Source organism: Ipomoea nil, unplaced genomic scaffold, assembly GCF_001879475.1.
Source record: "Ipomoea nil cultivar Tokyo-kokei standard unplaced genomic scaffold, Asagao_1.1 scaffold2280, whole genome shotgun sequence".
NCBI lineage: Eukaryota > Viridiplantae > Streptophyta > Magnoliopsida > Solanales > Convolvulaceae > Ipomoea > Ipomoea nil.
Genome location: NW_017618708.1, coordinates 4,470,619 through 4,489,585, shown reverse-complemented (window position 1 = coordinate 4,489,585; position 18,967 = coordinate 4,470,619). Strand labels below are relative to the sequence as shown.

The 18,967-nt window shown below is 35.2% G+C and overlaps 2 protein-coding genes across 3 annotated transcripts; one reads left to right on the top strand and one right to left on the bottom strand.

Moving 5' to 3' along the window:
• The first annotated feature begins 4,849 nt into the window (after nt 1–4,849).
• LOC109150680 (ORM1-like protein 2) lies at nt 4,850–6,966 on the top strand. Of its 2 annotated transcripts, none has more exons than XM_019298653.1 (4): nt 4,850–5,184; nt 6,080–6,228; nt 6,481–6,678; nt 6,712–6,966. In XM_019298653.1, exons 1-3 carry the CDS (start codon nt 4,999–5,001, stop codon nt 6,617–6,619), a joined length of 474 nt encoding a protein of 157 aa, XP_019154198.1. In that variant the 5' UTR covers nt 4,850–4,998; the 3' UTR covers nt 6,620–6,678; nt 6,712–6,966. The 2 variants fall into 2 exon arrangements, with proteins under 2 accessions (XP_019154198.1, XP_019154197.1); XM_019298652.1 differs by having other exon boundaries at nt 6,481–6,685; nt 6,719–6,966.
• A 9,518-nt stretch (nt 6,967–16,484) lies between these two features.
• Nucleotides 16,485–18,669, bottom strand: LOC109150717. Its single transcript, XM_019298701.1, has 2 exons — nt 17,341–18,669; nt 16,485–16,940 (listed from the first exon to the last, which is right to left on the bottom strand). The coding sequence occupies exons 1-2, from the start codon at nt 17,649–17,651 to the stop codon at nt 16,670–16,672; spliced, it is 582 nt and encodes a 193-aa protein (XP_019154246.1). The 5' UTR covers nt 17,652–18,669; the 3' UTR covers nt 16,485–16,669.
• Nucleotides 18,670–18,967: the final 298 nt, after the last annotated feature.

Here is an 18,967-nt window from a genome sequence, read left to right as displayed (position 1 = left end):
ATTATTATTATTATTATTATTATTATTATTATATGTAAACCCTTATGTCATTTTACATGTTAATCTAAACAGTTAATTTTTTCAAATATCTTTTTACCAACCGTTGATATAATTCGCTGGTCAAATCCGCTAATATAATCCGTTAACGCTAACCGCTAACTGCGGGTTGTCGAACAAGGACATTGCAAGTTAGTTTCTCACTTCAATTTGTTGTGTGACTTGAATACTCTCTTTGTCAATAAATCCCCCAAGTAGTTAATATGATTGGCTTAATTTTATTTTTAAAAGAATTATTATTATTATTATTATTATTATTATTATTATTATTATTATTATTATTATTATTATTATTATTATTATTATTATTATTATGATGATGTATACCCTTAGGTCATTTTACATCTAAACAGCTAATTTTTTCAAATATCTTTTTACCAACCGTCGATATAATTCGTTGGTCAAATTCGCTAATATAATCCGCTAACGCTAACCGTTAATTGCTGATTGTTAAACAAGGACATTGCGAGATAGTTCTCATTTCAATTTGTTGTGTGATTTGAATACTCTCTTTGTCAACAAATCCTCAAGTAGTTAATATGATTGGCTTTATTATTATTATTATTATTATTAATTTTTTCATGGTATTAATAAAGTACTTGATAAATAAATATATAGCATTATTTTGTATTATAACTTTGATATTTAATTAAAAAATAGTGCACAAAAAGGATAATAGACAATGTAGTGAATATAATCAATTGATGAATTTGAATGTAAAGAATTTTTACATTGGAGAAATATATTGACAATATAACTAATAAAATTATTTCTCTTAATTAATTTATTGATAATGAATAATTTTTTTTTAATATAGACATTGTAGGGACAATGTAGCGAATATAATCAATTGATGAATTTGAATGTAAAGAATTTTTATATTGGAGAAAAATAAATACAATATAACTAATGAAATTATTTTTCTTATTTAATTTATTAATAATGAATGAATAATTTTTTTTTGAATAAAGACATTGTAGACACATAATTCTAAATTAAAGAAATACATATGTATTATTTTTTGTTGTAGCTACTAAATTATTATTTAATTTAATAAGAGTAAAATAGAGTAATAATTATGTCAATTTTGATTGGGATGGGGTTCGAACCTAAGATTTCTTATTGAAATCAATGAGTAAGTTAACAGTGAACTAACAAAAATTAACGGAAAAGATAATATTTAACGGAAAAGTTAATGAATAATCATATTCATTAAGGATAAATTAGAAAATCTTAAAAAAAAATTTAAATCTGATCAATCGTGAGTCATTATTTAATTAAAAAATTTGACAGCCATTTTTCTACTCATTATAGACCTAACTCTCTTGGGCTCTTATTAGTATATACTAGTTTTTTATGCGCATTACACGATTGGGATAATGCCCAATGTTTTTCTTAAATAAGTATTTTAAAGTATATCAAGGCAAGATTATATTGGAATTGTTCATGCATAGATAATTGAATGTTGAATTTGTGTATTTAAATTGGTAATTCTAAGTTTACAAATGCAAGATAATATAGTCAAGATTGATTATAATTATCAATAAAATAATTGTATGGATATGGTTGAAACCAAATACGGAACATAAGGGAGAGCAAATAAAAATTAAAGCATAAAATATTAAATACAGTATATACTAATATTGTTTGAGGAGATTCCGGCAGTAGGATTTGTGGTTAAAGTTCTATTAAGACTTTAATATTATAATTAGATTAATGTTGTAGTTATAATTCTATATTAGACTTTAATATTAGAAGGAATAAGGGTCAAATAGGCCATCTAACTACACACCAAAATGCAATTAGGCCACCAAACTCAAAAATGCTACAATTAGGTCCTTGAACTACACAAATTCATGCAATTTCACCAAAAATAACTTGTTTACCTGTTGTGTCGGTTACAGAATTAAAAATAATTTTTAAACTTTTATTTTAATAATTTTAAATAATAAATTATTTAAAAAAAAAAAAAAACTACCGGAGACTCCTGGCTGGGCGGAGACAAAGGGAGCCCTTCGTCTCAAGCCAACCATTGAGACGAATAGTTTTCCATGGCTGACCGGAGATCCCTCCGTCTCCGGCTGTTTGTTTGTATTTTTTTTTAAATTTTAAAATAAATTTTTATTTAAAATTATTAAAATAAAAGTTAAAAAATTATTTTATAATTTGGTAACCGACACGCGTATCAACAGGTAAACAAGTCATTTTTGGTGAAATTGCATGAATTTGTGTGGTTCAGGGACCTAATTGTAGCTTTTTTGAGTTGGGTGGCCTAATTGCATGTTGGTGTGCAGTTGGATGACATATTTGACCCTTATTCCATATTAGAATTAGACTAACGGTGAATTAACGGTACTTAAAGGAAAAGTTCACGGATCGGATAATAATCATATAATTAAGGATAAATTAGGAACTCTCAAGGAAAAATTAAAATCTGAACCATCTGAGCTATTCATTTGATTTAATAATTTGACGATCATTTTTTCTACTCAATGTTTATAATTAAACAAATATTTGAAAGTATATTAATGCAAGATTATATATGAGAAGTTCAACATAAGTAATTTAATGTCTAATTTGTTTATTTAAATATGTAATTCATGGTATATGAATACAATGTAATATAGGAGATTCATTATAATTGTTACTAAAAAATTTTTAAATAGTAATCAAGTATTTTTTGTTGCAAAGGGTTCTAATATATTTAATGAATATACATATATACAAGATCAACGAATGATTCAACGGTACCAGTCTTGCTCAGTATTCATTTAGTTCAACCATTATTGTTGAATAAATTATTATGGATAAAGAAATTCCTAATTTAAGGAATTTAGATGTAGTAAAAATTAAAAAATATTAATTATAATGTAACCCAAAGATATTGGACGATTGACAAATATGATGTAACTCAAAGATCAAAATACTAAAGAAAGTGTTTTGGTTATTCAACAGTTTGAAGCAACAATTTGTTCCAAACCACTGAAAATACAAACATTGCAATTTACAATATTTTCACTTAGCATTTTTTAGAATGATTTCCTCAAAACACATCTATATTTTTTAAAAAATTATTATTAAAAAAATTATTATTATTATTATTGATAGTACTAATTCACCTGGATGTCGGTTGTATGTACTAAATGTATATATATGTAGAAGAATATAGAAGAAAAAGAAGCAAGAACACAAGAAAATAGCTCAAATCCCTCTTTTATTCCATGTTGTTCTCCCTTTGTTTTGTATATGAAGAGAGAAGGAAGAGAGAAATAGTGTAGAGAGAAGGAGTCCAAAGATGGCCAAACATCCCCCCCCCCCCCCCCCCCCCCCCGCCAAAAGGGCTTAAAGGCCCTTTTATAGGCCTAAGGTGGCGGGTTTGACCCATCTAGGGTTTGACCCGTCACCTTTGACCCCGACCTGTATGCCAAAACTCGAACCGCGAGATCCCGACCTGACTGTACACGGACTCGGGGTATATAACTTATCAATTATTATTATTATTATTATTATTATTATTATTATTATTATTATTATACCTTTAGCTAATTTTAAATGTTAATTTAAACAGCTAATTTTTTAAAAATATCTTTTTACCAACCGTTGATATAATTCGCTGGTCAAATCCTCTAATATAATCCGCTAACTGCTGTTGTCAAACAAGGACATTGCGAGGTAGTTTCTCACTTCAATTTGTTGTTTGATTTGAATACTCTCTTTGTCAACAAATCCCTCAAGTAGTTAATATGATTGACTTTATTAATTTAAAATTTTTAATTTTTTTCATGGTAGTAATAAAATACTTGGTAAATAAATATATATCATTATTTTGTATTATAACTTTGATATTTAATTAAAAAATAGTGCACAAAAAAAGATAATAGACAATGTAGTGAATATAATCAATTGATGAATTTGAATGTAAAGAATTTTTACATTGGAGAAAAATAAAGACAATATAACTAATGAAATTATTTCTCTTAATTAATTTATTGATAATGAATAATTTTTTTTTAAATAAAGACATTGTAGAGACAATGTAGCGAATATAATCAATTGATTAATTTAAATTTTGAATGTAAAGAATCTTTATATTGGAGAAAAATAAAGACAATATAACTAATGAAATTATTTCTCTTATTTAATTTATTGATAATGAATAACTTTTTTGAATAAAGACATTGTAGACACATAATTCTAAATTAAAGAAATGCATATGTATTATTTTTTGTTATAGCTACTAAATTATTATTTTACTATACTAATAAGAGTAAAATAGAGTACTAATTATGCCAACTTTGATTGGGATGGAGTTCGAACCTAAGACCTTTCTTATTAAAATCAATGAGTAAGTTAACGGTGAACTAACGAAAAAAATAATATTTAACGGAAAAGTTAACGGATAATCATATTCATTAAGGATAAATTAGGAAATCTCAAGGAAAAATTAAAATCTGATCAATCTGAACCATTCATTTGATTAAAAAAATTGACCGCCATTTTTTCTACCCAATATAGGCCTAACTCTCTTGGACTCTTATTAGTATATATATATATATATATATATATATATATATATATATATATATATATATATATATATATATAGTAGATAGTAGATAGATATAGATTATTTATTTAACAATATTTAAAGATTTAAAATTTATAAATAATTAAGCTTCAATATAAAATATTAAATTTTTTTTTTTTGAGAAATTCACTCTAAAATAATTAGAATCGCCCAAAAATCGTCAAACTCACCACCCATTAATGATTTACCTGTAAAAGGAAAAATTGTTTTAATTTATATTTTTGCTGGAAATATCTGGAGCAGCTAATTTAAGAAGTTTTACATATTTTGCTCTTCCTGTTCTTTTAGAAAACCCTATTGAATTAAATTTGACAGTATATGATCCATCGATTGATTGAGGTGCGAGAAAAACGATGGCGAATTTGTACGTGAAGGCGGTGCCGCCGGCGGATATGAACCGGAACACCGAGTGGTTTACGTACCCCGGTGTGTGGACCACCTACATACTCATCCTCTTCTTCTCCTGGCTCGTCGTTCTCTCCGTCTTCGGCTGCACCCCCGGCACGGCTTGGACCATAGTCAATCTCTCCCACTTCGCCGTACGCTCCAATTTTTCCATTATTTTATTATCTCTCCCTATAATTTTCATCTTCCGGTTGGGCTCGATTTGATTATGCCTTTGAATTTCCTTGATTAGTTTTGATTTGTAGTGCTGTGGTTTCGAATTTTCTTTTTGAAATCGTGCTATTATTAGGGTTCTGCAGCTCCGCCTTCCACCAAAACCAGGGGGAGGAAGAATGCTCAATTTTTTTTTCTCTCTCTCTCTCCGTGTGGGTTCCCTTTCCCCAATTGGATGGATGTTGTTTTGAATCAAAAGGATTTTGCTTTTACATTTCTGGGATGATTAATGGCTTAGTAAGCAATGTAGAAGATGGGTTAAGACATGAGGTTGTGGTTATTGCTCAGTTTTGTATCTTTTGCAGTAATATATATAAAATGTTATGCTTGTGTGAATAGCCTATCTGCTATGTTAACTTTTCATTGCATCTGTATTTGAATTGATATATTACATTTTATTATTGCCGGTATTCTTGTGATATGTTCTGTCTGTTTCTAGCATATCTCTTAGTTAAAGTTCGAATTCATACTATTTGTTAATTGATGCCTTCAATAGAAACTGCTTCTGAACTCTTCGTTGTTTTGCCTATTTGCACTTGCCAAGTTAAGATATCTATTAACATGCCCCAATTAGTGTTTCTTCTATTCTTAATTACACATGTTTTAATTGTATAACATGTAACTTTTATTCTTTTTTCTTGTTCAAATAAGTGTATAACATGCAACTTAAATTGTTAGAGAATTATGTTAGACTGGTTCAAATCATGTTGTTGTACTTGTAGGCAGAATGGGCTTATCAGTTGGGTGCAATTTCATTATATGCTTAATTTATATGAGGGCTTCAATTAATCTAAAATAATTTGCTTCCCTGTTTAGATCACTTATCATTTCTTTCATTGGAAGAAAGGAACCCCATTTGCTGATGACCAGGGAATGTACAATCGGTTGACTTGGTGGGAGCAAATAGACCATGGCAAGCAACTCACTCGCAATAGAAAATTCCTAACAGTTGTGCCTGTGGTTTTGTAAGTTCTCTCTGCTCGTTCTTGGGCACACACATCACTTTCAGTCACATCATTCTATTATTTTTTGTGTTTATTTGACACTTACCCCCACCCCCTTCTCTTTCTTCTCCCTTCAAAAAAAAAAAATTGTGATAATTTTTGCTTTCTATTCTTTGGGCATCCCACATTTCATTTCTGTCTTGATGCAAGATCCGGGTAGTTAACTAGTAAAATGATATTATGGCTCATCAGTGGCGCTTGTTCCATATGCAGGTACTTGATAGCCTCACATACAACTGATTACGAACATCCAATGCTTTTCTTCAATACACTTGCGGTACTAGTTTTAGTGATTGCGAAGTTCCCCAATATGCACAAAGTCCGAATCTTTGGAATCAATGGGGATCAGTGAGTTGGTTCCTCTGAAATCTTTTAAATATATGTAAGGTTCTCATCCTTGCTCTGTTCTGCAAAAAAAAAAAAAAAAAAAAAAAAAAAAAAAAAAAAAAAAGGTAATGTATCTGTATAGACGCCAGAAGTGGGAAGGTTATCTACTTGTGTAGTGATTTTGCACCTAATTCTTGTTTATGAGTGTTTCTCTATGTACTGAAATGATAGATGTATGAACTTTCTGTTGTACAGTAAAAATAATGTGTATGTTAATAATCAAACTGTTTTTATTCACATCTTAAAGATATTGGCACATCCATGTTACTATGTTTTGTAGCCTAAATACAGTTTATGATTGGAGTTGTTTGTGTTCCTTTGGCATTTGAAGCTCTGAGTTTCTTCTGAGATGGATTTGTTGATTCTGTTCTTAGAGTTCCCATTTTTATGAACTGCTTTTTCTATTATTATTATTTTTGCAGAGAATTCCTATTTGAATTAGGAAAGAGTAAATTTTCTATAAGTGGGGTCAAAAATAGAGTATTACTCATAAACATGTATAAAGGTTCACTGCACTGTTAAATTTCTGATTTTTACTTGGGGGAGAAGGAAAAACAAAATTAAATAAATAAGATATAATGTGTATGAAGCTTCTTTTGTCTTGTTTTGTGAATTGTTCTGAATAAGTTAAATTGTGGGGTTGAGTGTTAGTTGAAATTAGTTATTTTAGGTGTACCTAAACAAAATTATGTGTCAAATGATTTAATTTGTCAAGTGCTGTAATTTGGCATATTTTGCATTGTCCCATCAGCACTTCAAAATTTATGTTTTCTACGTCTATTATTGGTAAAAGAAAATTTCAAATCTTGCTACAATTATAATTACACAACCAAAGACCTTGTGGTCACGCTAATACTAAAAAAATAATAATAATTACAGTCAAACCTTTAAATTTTGTAATTTGGAATATTAGTTTAGTTTAATCAATTTCTCAACCCCCACTCATTTATGTTATCCAAATTTGAAAAGAAAAATAGCCAAATAAGTTACTGACATGAAGATGTAATTAAATTGTTTAATTTATAAAAATTACAATTTGTTGTGTTTTACCTCTCAAACAATATCGAACTATTCTCATTAATCACTAATCGTGTCTATATATCTATATCTCCAAAACGAGATAATATCGTGTCTATATATCTATATCTTCAAAACGAGATAACCGTATATAAAATATATATATCAGAGAAAGTGGTTATATTTACAACACAATTAACTCTCTTAATAAACCAAATTCATGTGCAGAGTGCAATATATTGGCATATTTGACCTTTTTTCAATTTAAAAGTTTCCCTTCTCAATTGAGTGACCTAAATCCTAAAAATAGAAATTACATAAGACGGTATAATGAATAAATAATTTATATTGAGAATATTAGTTGTTTTTCTATGTTCAATTTTAAATTAGACTAGTGTAATGTGTTGTGTTGTGTGTGTATATATAAAGTTTTTAAAATTTCAGAAAAACAACCACTTGTTTATTTATTCTCGAGAGAAGGGTTATATTAGGCTCTTAAACTTTTAATGAATGCAATTAAATCCTTAAACATATTATTTTAGAATATTGAGGCACAAATACCGATTAGAAACCTATAATTACATTGTCATTATATCATTAGTTCAAGGAAATGTTGATCATGATGTTAGGTTTTTTATCATCTCTTCAGGTCATTATTTATTTCTCTACTAGTTTTAATGAGTGGTAAATTTTACTCAAGCTAAGATCCCTAAATAAATTATACTAATAATTGTCCTGTGCGATGCACAAACTATTATTAATTTAACAAATTTACTAATTAAATTTTTGACATCCTCTGAATTAGTAAACAAAGTAATGGTTGTGGAAACATAAAAACGTACTTGAGTTCTTGAGCTCAGAATTAGTTTGATTAAAAATTAAGTATAACTATACAATGTAATATTTAATATTTTTAAAAGTTTAATTATGCTATTATTATGTTGATTTTAAAGCTTATTGTTACTTGTATTATTATTTGAATTTGAATTTTTTTATAAAGGAATTTGAATTTGAAATAACTACTTTAGTTATATAACTAACGTATTTAAATAAAACTTGTAAATAAAATAACAGGCGATATTTGCCGAAAATCTCCACAAAAAACATATTCATTTGAAAAAGATTTTTTATGTAAGAACTATATTTATTTTATATCTTTTTTGCAATCATATTTATTTTATATCTAATTTCTCCTCTTTATATATGTGGAGTCAAATTAACTATAATTGCGGTTTAAATGAATATATACACAAATTATATTAAATATAAAACTTTACCAATAAATTTGAACACAATAATTTTTTTTTCCATACTTCATTATGCTTTAATATATATAGAGATAGAGATAGAGCTATAATAATAAAATATAATTTATAAAATATAAATACACATAATAACTTCAAAAAAAATATGTATAAATACATCTACCCACACAATTAATGCATTCATACTTGCTAATCTTGTTTCTATCAAAATGCATTCACACTTTGAAGGAAAAATTTTGTGACTAGATTCTGTTTTATTATATATAAAGATTATAGGATTAATTTCAACTTTTATATCTAAAATATATAAAAATGGTTAAATTAATTTTAAAGTATAAGTGTGGTTGAGTCAATGACATGTACCGTGGGAATACAATAGTCACTTAAGTATATAATTAGGAATGACATTGACTTATTGATGTATATTTTAAGAGAAAAAACAATAAAGAGTTAGGTAGTTGTTAGTGTTTCATTTGTTTATAAAGAGTAAGTATGTGTATGGTATTTGGTTGGTAAGCTAAGCTTTTGATATATTCTGAAATTTCAGAGTAGGACAAAGTCTTTAGGTGATGATTTTTCCGAGTTTTTTGCACTTTTAGTCCCACGACTATAGTGGCACTGGCAGAATTGATCCACGACTTTTGAACCTTGTAATTTTAGTCCACGACTATTGATCTTTTTGCAAAAATGGTCCTTCCGGCCACTTTTCCGTCAAAATTTCACCGGAAAAAAAAATTCTCTATTTTTAGCTGGGTTAAATGCGGCGGCGGAGTACATGTACCAGTCCAAAGCTGTTGCCGGATAACCCAACTAGCCCGGGGAACGCCACGGCCGCTCAGCCGCTTACTGACAGCCCTGCCTGCTCCAGGAACTCCGCCGTCTGGGACAGTAGTATGTAGCCCAGTAATATTGTATGTAGTCAAATATCAATTTTTTTCTTTTAATTTGTTGAGATAAGTAAAATGTCAATTTTAACCCGGCTAAAAATGAAGAATATTTTTTTTTCCGGTGAAATTTTGACGGAAAAGTGGCCGGAAGGACCATTTTTGCAAAAAAATCAATAGTCGTGGACTAAAATTGCAAGGTTCAAAAGTCGTAGATCAATTCTGCCGGTGTCACTATAGTCGTGGGACTAAAAGTGCAAAAAACTCTGATTTTTCCTTCAAAGGATAATATATATGTTACTGTTTGAAATATGATCAAATTACTTTTTGGGCACCTAAAAGACAAGAATAGTTGATATGTTGCAGCTCACCTGTTACATTGGATCTGATAGAATACATTGGCATGTTTGGTAACATTTTTTTTTTTTTTGAAAGTTACTGGTTCTATTACATTGTAGTATCTGTTCATATACTTTCTCAACCTACTGAAACACAAAGAACCAATAACGCCTCCACTGAGGCCCAAACTCATAATCTTCCAAATGGAAGTCCAACCCGGGTACCATTAGACCACATAGTCCTGGTGGCATGTTTGGTAACATAGTTAACTTATTAGTCAATTTTGTCTTATTTAATTTATTAGTCAAAATATAAGTGTTTGATTAATTAATTTTTTGTAACAACTTATTGCTCCAAAATGTTAAAATTCAAAAAACTGTTCAAAGCAGTTTTTTCGATCAACTTTTTGAGAAAGTCATTTTGTATGTAATCAGCTATCAGCTAACAGCTAATTTATCAAACATTTTTCTACAATCAGCTAATGTTATCGACTAGTCAAACCGACTAACTCAATCAGCTAACAGCTAACAGTTAACAGTTATTTACCATAGTTCACAATAAAATATTAGCCTATAAACACAAATCTAGGTCATCCTACACAACTAGTCCAATTACTTTAAGAATTGGAATAGATATGGCAATGCGGAACTATGTTCAAAGGTCGGAAAAGAATATAATGTCAAGTCTAGAAGAAGCATTAATAATCACATCAATTAACAAAGGGTGTTCAAAATAAAGGAGGAAAAGTGGAGAAAAATTATGTCCTGAAAAATTGGAGAAATTTGAATGAAGTATAATGTGATGAATGATGGAAACATCAAGGCAAGAATTAAATGTAAAGAGATTATTTTAAAATATAAAAGACGACTTCACAAGTACAAAACAAGATAGGGGAAGGACAAAGTTTTAAAATTGACTTCTTATGATATTTATTTATTAGACTTTTCGCGCGGATTGAACTAGTTAGTTATTGACAACTTAAGTAAATTTATCTTTTTGTGATCATTTATCGATTAAGATTGTATGGTGAATTTTTATCTAAAACATACACCTTTAAATATCGATTGCAGACTTTTTAAAAAAGAAAATCTCTCATTTTTCTTAAAAGCAATTCAAGACACCCTTTTCTTCTCCACATAACGTGTGCGATATACTGATAAGTTCACAACCCTCATTAAAAAGCCTTAATGTCGATGTACAACATTAGTGTAATGATGATTTGATTAAGTCATTTTACATATATTTTCGTGTTTCGGTGTTTTCAATGAAAATAAAATTAAAAGAGAAAAATATTCATTTTGGTCAATGAAAAAATATTCAATTTGACAAAAATGTCGTCTTAAATTTTTAATCGGAACACTACCAACACCACTCTCACCAACACTTATTATTATTATTATTATTATTATTATTATTATTATTATTATTATTATTATTATTATTATTATTATTATTATTATTTAACAAATAATATATTAATTTTTAGGAAAATAAACCAAACATGAAAAAATCGATCAATTTCTTAACTTTTTGCCAAACAGAAAAAAAAAAAAAATAACATTCAACAAACACTAGAAAATTAAAATATTTTCTGAAAATGAGTCATTTTCTGAAAATAATTTCCTGAAAAATGAGTCATTTTCAAAAAATCATTTTACGAAAAATGAGTCATTTTCAAAAAATCATTTTTGGAATAATATTTTTTAAGTTTTCAAACCATCCTTAATCCAAAAACAAAATAATGATTTTTCACTTTTAATGTTTCAGAAAATCTTTACATCTAATCATTTAGACTGAATTTCATTTTTTTTTTAGAGTAAATACTCAAAATGGTCCCTCGACTATAGTTAAATTCACAAATTGGTCCTCGACTTTTAATTTCAACCAATTAAGTCCTTAACTTTGCAATTTTAACACAATTTAGTCCTTTGTCTATTTGACCATTTGTTGACTGTGTTTTTTTAGGATATATATGTAATTTCATGGTCCATCGTCAGTTTTTTAAGGTTTCGGTTGCATTTCTAGACCGCACTGTTACATTTGAATCCACTGCCGGCGCTGCACCCCATGCCGGAGAGAGATTATAGCTTTTGATAGATAGATCGCCGAAGTCCCTGGAGTGGCTCTTCGAGAAAGTCGTGACTCCAAACGATGTAGGCAAGCTGAACCGGCTCGGGATCCCCAAGCAGCAAGCGGAGAAGCACTTTCCCCCTCCGAAACGGCGCTGTCACCTTCAAGAGCGTTCTCTAAGCTGAACCGACTCGTGATCCCCAAGCAGCAAGCGGAGAAGCATTTCCCCCTTCGAAACAACGATGTCACATCCAAGAGCGTTCTCTTGAGCTTTGCACGTGAAACTACATATATATCCTCAAAGATCGCGGTCAACAAACGGTCAAATAGATGGAGGACCAAATCGTGTCAAAATTGCAAAGTTAAGGACTTAATTGGTTGAAATTGAAAGTTGAGGACCAATTTGTGAATTTAGCTATAATCGAGGGACCATTTTGGGTATTTACTCTTTTTTTTTTTTTATCATAGATTACAAGTATCAATTCACTTTTAGTTATTTTTTCCAAACATTTCCTTTTTGTCTTAGTATTATTGTGACATGACTATTTTTTATCCTTCATCAAAAAAATCGTTTAAATTTTGTAAAATACAAGGACATTTAAGTTTTTAATTATAAATTTTTCAAATAAAAATAAAAATAAAAATATAGCGGGTAAATTCACTTTGTATAAATCGATACCTTTCTCATTTTATCTTATCTTGTGTTAATGGTTGCATTAGATCATAAACATAATTAAACACCAATATGGATATGTTATATTTTTTGAAAGGTGAATACGTTATATTTAAACTCATTTAAATTATTTATTGTTTAACTCATTAGACAGTTTATTTATATCTACTAATTAATTTGAACATGATGTATTTTAATCTTACTATATAAAATAGCCACACCCCTAGGGAATCGTGTTGGAGCCAAAAATCCCGCCTAAACAATACGTGGTCGTTTAGTGCTTGGGTAGAATTAGAGTTCTACATACACTGTTCTACATAAACAATTAGATAGCCAGATCTGTTGGGAACCTTTTGAAAAGTGTGTAGCCGATTTTGGTAACCTAAATATCGTTCTTATTTATGTTGTATATAATTAAAAGGCAACACAGATATAAATCATACATGGTAGTTCCGATGAGCATTAATTACAAATACAAATTGAAGGGTTTAGCGTTTGAGAATCATGATGATGATGATTTGCAGCCTAAATCATTTTTTGTCTTCTATATATATATATGTCTCTGCACTTCTTCATGGGTCACTACACATTCAGAGAGCAATTCAGCAAATAATTTCACAGATCAATGGTTCTGTTATACATTCTGGTTCGCGCTCCTATGAACACCCCTTCTGCTATCAAAGTTAGGCTGGTATGTTCATATGAAGTTCCTGAAAGAAGAGGAGCAACAAACATCAAGTGCCAAAAGTGTATCTTTCATGATAAAGACGTAATCGTGTTTGTTAATGTGAGTAAATTTTTTACAGCTTAAGGCTAATTTATGTAATTTATAACCATTAAACAAGGCACAGTCAAGGTTGTCCTGAACAGTAAGGGTGTGTTTGGTTGGTGGGTTTTGCCCATAGGAATGGGTATTGATAGTACTAATTCTCCCGGATGTCGGTTGTATGTACTAAATACATAAAATATATGTATGAAAAAGAGGAAGAACACGAGAAAATAGCTCAAATTCCCTTTTTATTCATCTGCTCTTCTGCGTAAAATATAGAGAGAGGGAAGAGAGAAAGAGCTTAGAGAGAGAGGGCCGAGAGATAGCCTAGAATTGGCCTCCCCCCTTTTCCTTAGAGGGCTAGAAGCCCTCTTATAGGGCCACCGAGGTGGCGGGTTTGACCCATCTCGGGTTTGACCCGTCACCTTTGACCCCATCCCGCAGGTCAAGACCCGAACCGCTCGACCCGACCCGACTATACACGGACCCGGGGTATATAACTTACCATAAAGCCCCCACAGCCCGTGCTCTGACGACGAGTTAGCGAGGAAGGGTTCGGGCTGGAAAAACGGGTTACACGGTCCGTGACATATGCCGGTTGCCTCGTTAAAAAACCTTAGGCTAATCAAAAAACCCAGTGGGAAAAACTTTAGCCAAGGAAAAAGAGTACAACGCTAAACACAGTCTAGTGGACTGAAAGGGAGCGCCCGACCCAGTGGTCGGACTTGCAACGCAACTTGCGACAGGTCGAGCCCAACCGGGTCATCGACCGGATTGCCGGGCACGACTGGGATCTAGAGATCCATCTAACCAACTACGGGGTCAGACTTACTTACGACCGAGAGATTGAACTTACTCGGGCGCAACTAAAAAGCGATCGGGCGAAAAGAACGTGTTTCGACCGTTCTGACCGACGAACGCGCTACTCGGGCCAGCGCAGCCCCCACTCCCGCAGGTGCAAGAATCGTCAGCACAAGGGAGTGGATACGACGGGTTGCCGATCGGGAAACGATATCGCTAAAAAAGCGGTAAAACACCGCACAAAGAAGGTAAACATATCGCTAAAAGCGACATCGCCAAACGGCGGTAAACACATCGCTGAAAAGCGGCATCGCTAAGAAGCGGGATAAATCGCGCGGCATCGCCTAGAAGCGGAAACAACATCGCTAAAACGCGGCATTGCTAAGAGGCGGTATCAACCGGTATAACCGGACTCATAGCCCCGGTGGTGGCAATGCCGACCTAACCGGTCACAGAGTGCTAGTGGTGGCGAGGCCAACCTAACTGGTCTTTAGAAACACCGGAGGCGGCTGTACCAATCTACTCGGTCTAACAAGGCTCGTGGCTCACTTTCCCTTCTCATTGGAAGTGGCAATGCCGACCTGCTCGAGGTGGAAAAGCGCGTTGGACGACCGGGCTAATAGCCTCCAGGCGACCCCCACGCCAGCATCGCCTTACCTGGGCAGACGGGTTGAACCGGCCGCTCTAGGCCGACCGGGCGCATGGCCTCAGGCGACCCACATACCAGCAAGCCGACTGGGCATACGGCCTCAGGCGACCCACATACTAGTATGTTATCCGAGCAGACGATTTGACCCGGCCGCTCCGCAAATGACCGCCGCCCACCCTGTCCAGCCCCCCACTGTCGGATGCACTTAAATATAAGGGCGTGTGGCAGTGGAATTAACGGTCGGGCGAACTCAGGGCGTGGTCTCCGACCTTTAGGTGGGCCGTTTAGGACGGGATATTCCCGACCTTGGGCCCAAACTGTAGTTCCCGACTTGCATGCCTTGGAACTTTTCTTCGACTTGGGCTTGCTTCAATTGTTGTTTGGTCGTCACGATCGGGGGTTCCCGGATGCCGGCCTGAACTGTGATTCTCGGCCTTTGGGCCTTCGAATATTTCTTCAAGCACTGTTTGGCCGCCTCGATCGGGGGATTCCCGAGTGTGGGCCTAAACACTTCACGAGGGCCCGCTGCTTGGGGTGTTCCCGAGCATGGGACCTGTGGCACTCCCTTCCTATTTAGCCCCCACTGTGTGCGCTCAGGGCGCGAGTGAGTGCAGTACCGGAGAGGAGCGAGCGGATCGGGGAATATGCCGTGGCGTCGACCTCCCCGATCGGCGATATGACCGGTCGATTGCCTCGCCCGGTCAAGGGTCAGTCGGCTATTAGAGCCGTAGAATTGAGGCTATTAGAGCCCGAGGGCACACCCCTATTGGTGGAGACCGAGGGAGAGGACTGACGGCTATTAGAGCCGGTTTAGCAGCTAGCTATTAGAGCCGTTTTACACCGTTATCGGTCGGAACCGAGGGAGAGGAGTGCTGGGCAAGGCGCTCGTCTTCAACTCTTGTCGGGCCGCGCGATCGGGATATTCCCGAGCTTTGGGGCCCCGCTAGAGCTTGGTTAAACGCCCCTATCGGTGAGGACCGAGGGAGTGGCGTGTTGGGCGAGGAGCCGCGCGGTCGGGTCTCGTTATCGGGCTATTGCCCTCACCGGCTTTAACCGGAAAAAAAGCTTAACGACATTGCGGTCGTATGCCGGAGCGTCGTCCGATTGATCCAGAGACCAAAAATTACCTACGCGGTAGGGCTTGGAGCTGGTACCGGTGGTGGCGGGGCCAACCTGACCGGGCTTTAAATGCCGGTGGTGGTAATACCAACCTAACCGGGCTTGGGGTGCCGGTGGTGGAAATTCCAACCTAACCGGACTTATTACAACTTAATTTAGCTGTTACAATTTTCTAAGTACAAAGTTGTGGCCCGTACCTAATCTAATACAATTTTCTAAGTACTGGCCTATATAATTTGTACAAATTAAGATTCAACCTAAACAAATTTTATAAGTTGAAAATTACATTATAAAATTAAAGTTGGGATGCGAATGGAGCGGAGTCTTAGCGACAATCTGGAATTTGCTTACTATCCGCTCGGGGCACGGATCGCTCGACGATAGACGCGAACGGGGGCGGTCGGGAGAGATCGTGACGCCGGATCTCGATCAGCCTGCTCCGGGGTAGACACGGCGGTCGGGAGAAATTACGGCGATCGGTTCGGCGAAAGACGCGAGCGGGGCGATCGGGAAAGACCTTGACACGCGGATGCCAATCAGCCTACTCCTTGATTCACTAATATTTCCCCTGCTGACCTGTAAACGGCCGGAACGGATTTGCGCTCGACAATGTTTCTTAATGGTGCTCGGGAAATCTATGCTAAGATCAAGGACTTTTACGCTGATCGGGAACTCTACGCGAATCACCACTCCTTGCGATCTGCAAAAACCACCCATCATCAATATTAACAGATAAAACTAGGTACATGGCTACAGCTTGCGTCTGACGAAAACGCCATGCGCACGGCACGCTGGGAGACTCATTTAATAATTTGCATGCATTTTTCTTTCTCCTTTATATTTCTTCTCTCTCCTGCCACTATCTTGAACTTTGCATTTCACCGTTATCAACTACCAACAGGATTACATGCAAAATGCAACTTCAGCTTTCTGCAAATTCAAGACCACCATCTTGCCCACCATCTTGCCCCCTCTACCCCATCTTGAACTTGGGGTTTTCTTCATAAAGAACAAGAAGAAAAACCCAAGAACTGAATAAATGGAGACCGGAGATCTTGACAGAGATGAGATGGACAGTGAGAAGAGGTAGCCGAATTTACCCTCCTGCAGTACCCGTCGTTTTCTCGCCTTTCTGCCGGTGGCTTGCGTTGGTGGACGGCGTGTATGATACTTCCAGAAGCAGTGATGAAGCATGGTGGTGGTGCCACGCTCTTTGATGTGGCGGGAGAGGGAGGTTTCGTCGATGATGGCAGCTGAGTGACGCGGCGGTGAGAAGAGAGGAGCTTGACTCCGGCTCTGCACGGCTGATGACGCGGCTGAACCTCTTGCATGGGCCGCGGACGGCGGCGAGCGGTTGTATCAGCGTCACCTGGTTGTCGGCATCGGAGCACGGGCAGGAACTATGCTTCATTTCCTCTTCTTCAATAAGCTGGACTTTTATTTTTCAAATTTTCGGGCTTTAGACATTTTGCACCGATTTCCGGCGAAGGATGGAGAAATGGTAAAAGCAGATTGATGAGCATAGCCGGAAATGGAGGTGACGGCCACGGTGGTTGCATGCATTCGCTGCATTTCCTTCAAGCCGGAACTACCTTCTACCAACACGCCCTCCACTTCATTCGACGGCGATCAGTACGCCGGAATTCCAGTCAGAGAGCGTTCAGGGAGGGGTCCGAAACTGAAGTCGCGAATTATGATGAAGATGATGCCGAGTTCGCATCTGATACAGATGCTGAACTGGGTGTTTACATTGGATGCAATTACAGATGATAAAACCTATATACATCTATTACAAAATAAAAGAAAAAACAAATTGCTCGCCGAACGCTTGTCTACGGCGGAACAGCCTGTAAGAAAGTCGATGATGCAGCTGAATGAAGATGACAACTCAGGCTGCATGTTGAGAGGAATCTGGAAGCTAAAGGACAAATATGAGTTCTAGTGAATCTTCCAAATGGCAAGAACAGAGAGAATGGCGGAGTGGTCGGGGCGCTCGTCTGGTAATCCGAGCGCCTGGGTTCGAACCACCTTCAACTCCAGAACTTGGTGTTTGCTTCTGAATTCCTAGATTCCTAGATTTTCTCTCAACTTCCAGAATTTTTGTAGCTCTTTGGTTGATGATAGGAACGTAGCCTTTTGCCACGGTCCCCACGGACGGCGCCATTTGATAGTACTAATTCTCCCGGATGTCGGTTGTATGTACTAAATACATAAAATATATGTATGAAAAAGAGGAAGAACACGAGAAAATAGCTCAAATTCCCTTTTTATTCATCTGCTCTTCTGCGTAAAATATAGAGAGAGGGAAGAGAGAAAGAGCTTAGAGAGAGAGGGCCGAGAGATAGCCTAGAATTGGCCTCCCCCCTTTTCCTTAGAGGGCTAGAAGCCCTCTTATAGGGCCACCGAGGTGGCGGGTTTGACCCATCTCGGGTTTGACCCGTCACCTTTGACCCTATCCCGCAGGTCAAGACCCGAACCGCTCGACCCGACCCGACTATACACGGACCCGGGGTATATAACTTACCAGGTATGAAAGTGATTGTTGTTGTTTGGTTAATAGGTTTTTAGAACACTACTATGGGTTTCGAATACCCCATCAATTGAAAAACCCATACCCAAATACAATAAGGGTTTCATTCCCTTATTCATTCTTAACCACTACTATTAGTAACCATTCCCATTCCACCCTACTACCAAACATGTTAAATACTTTCACCAAAACCCATT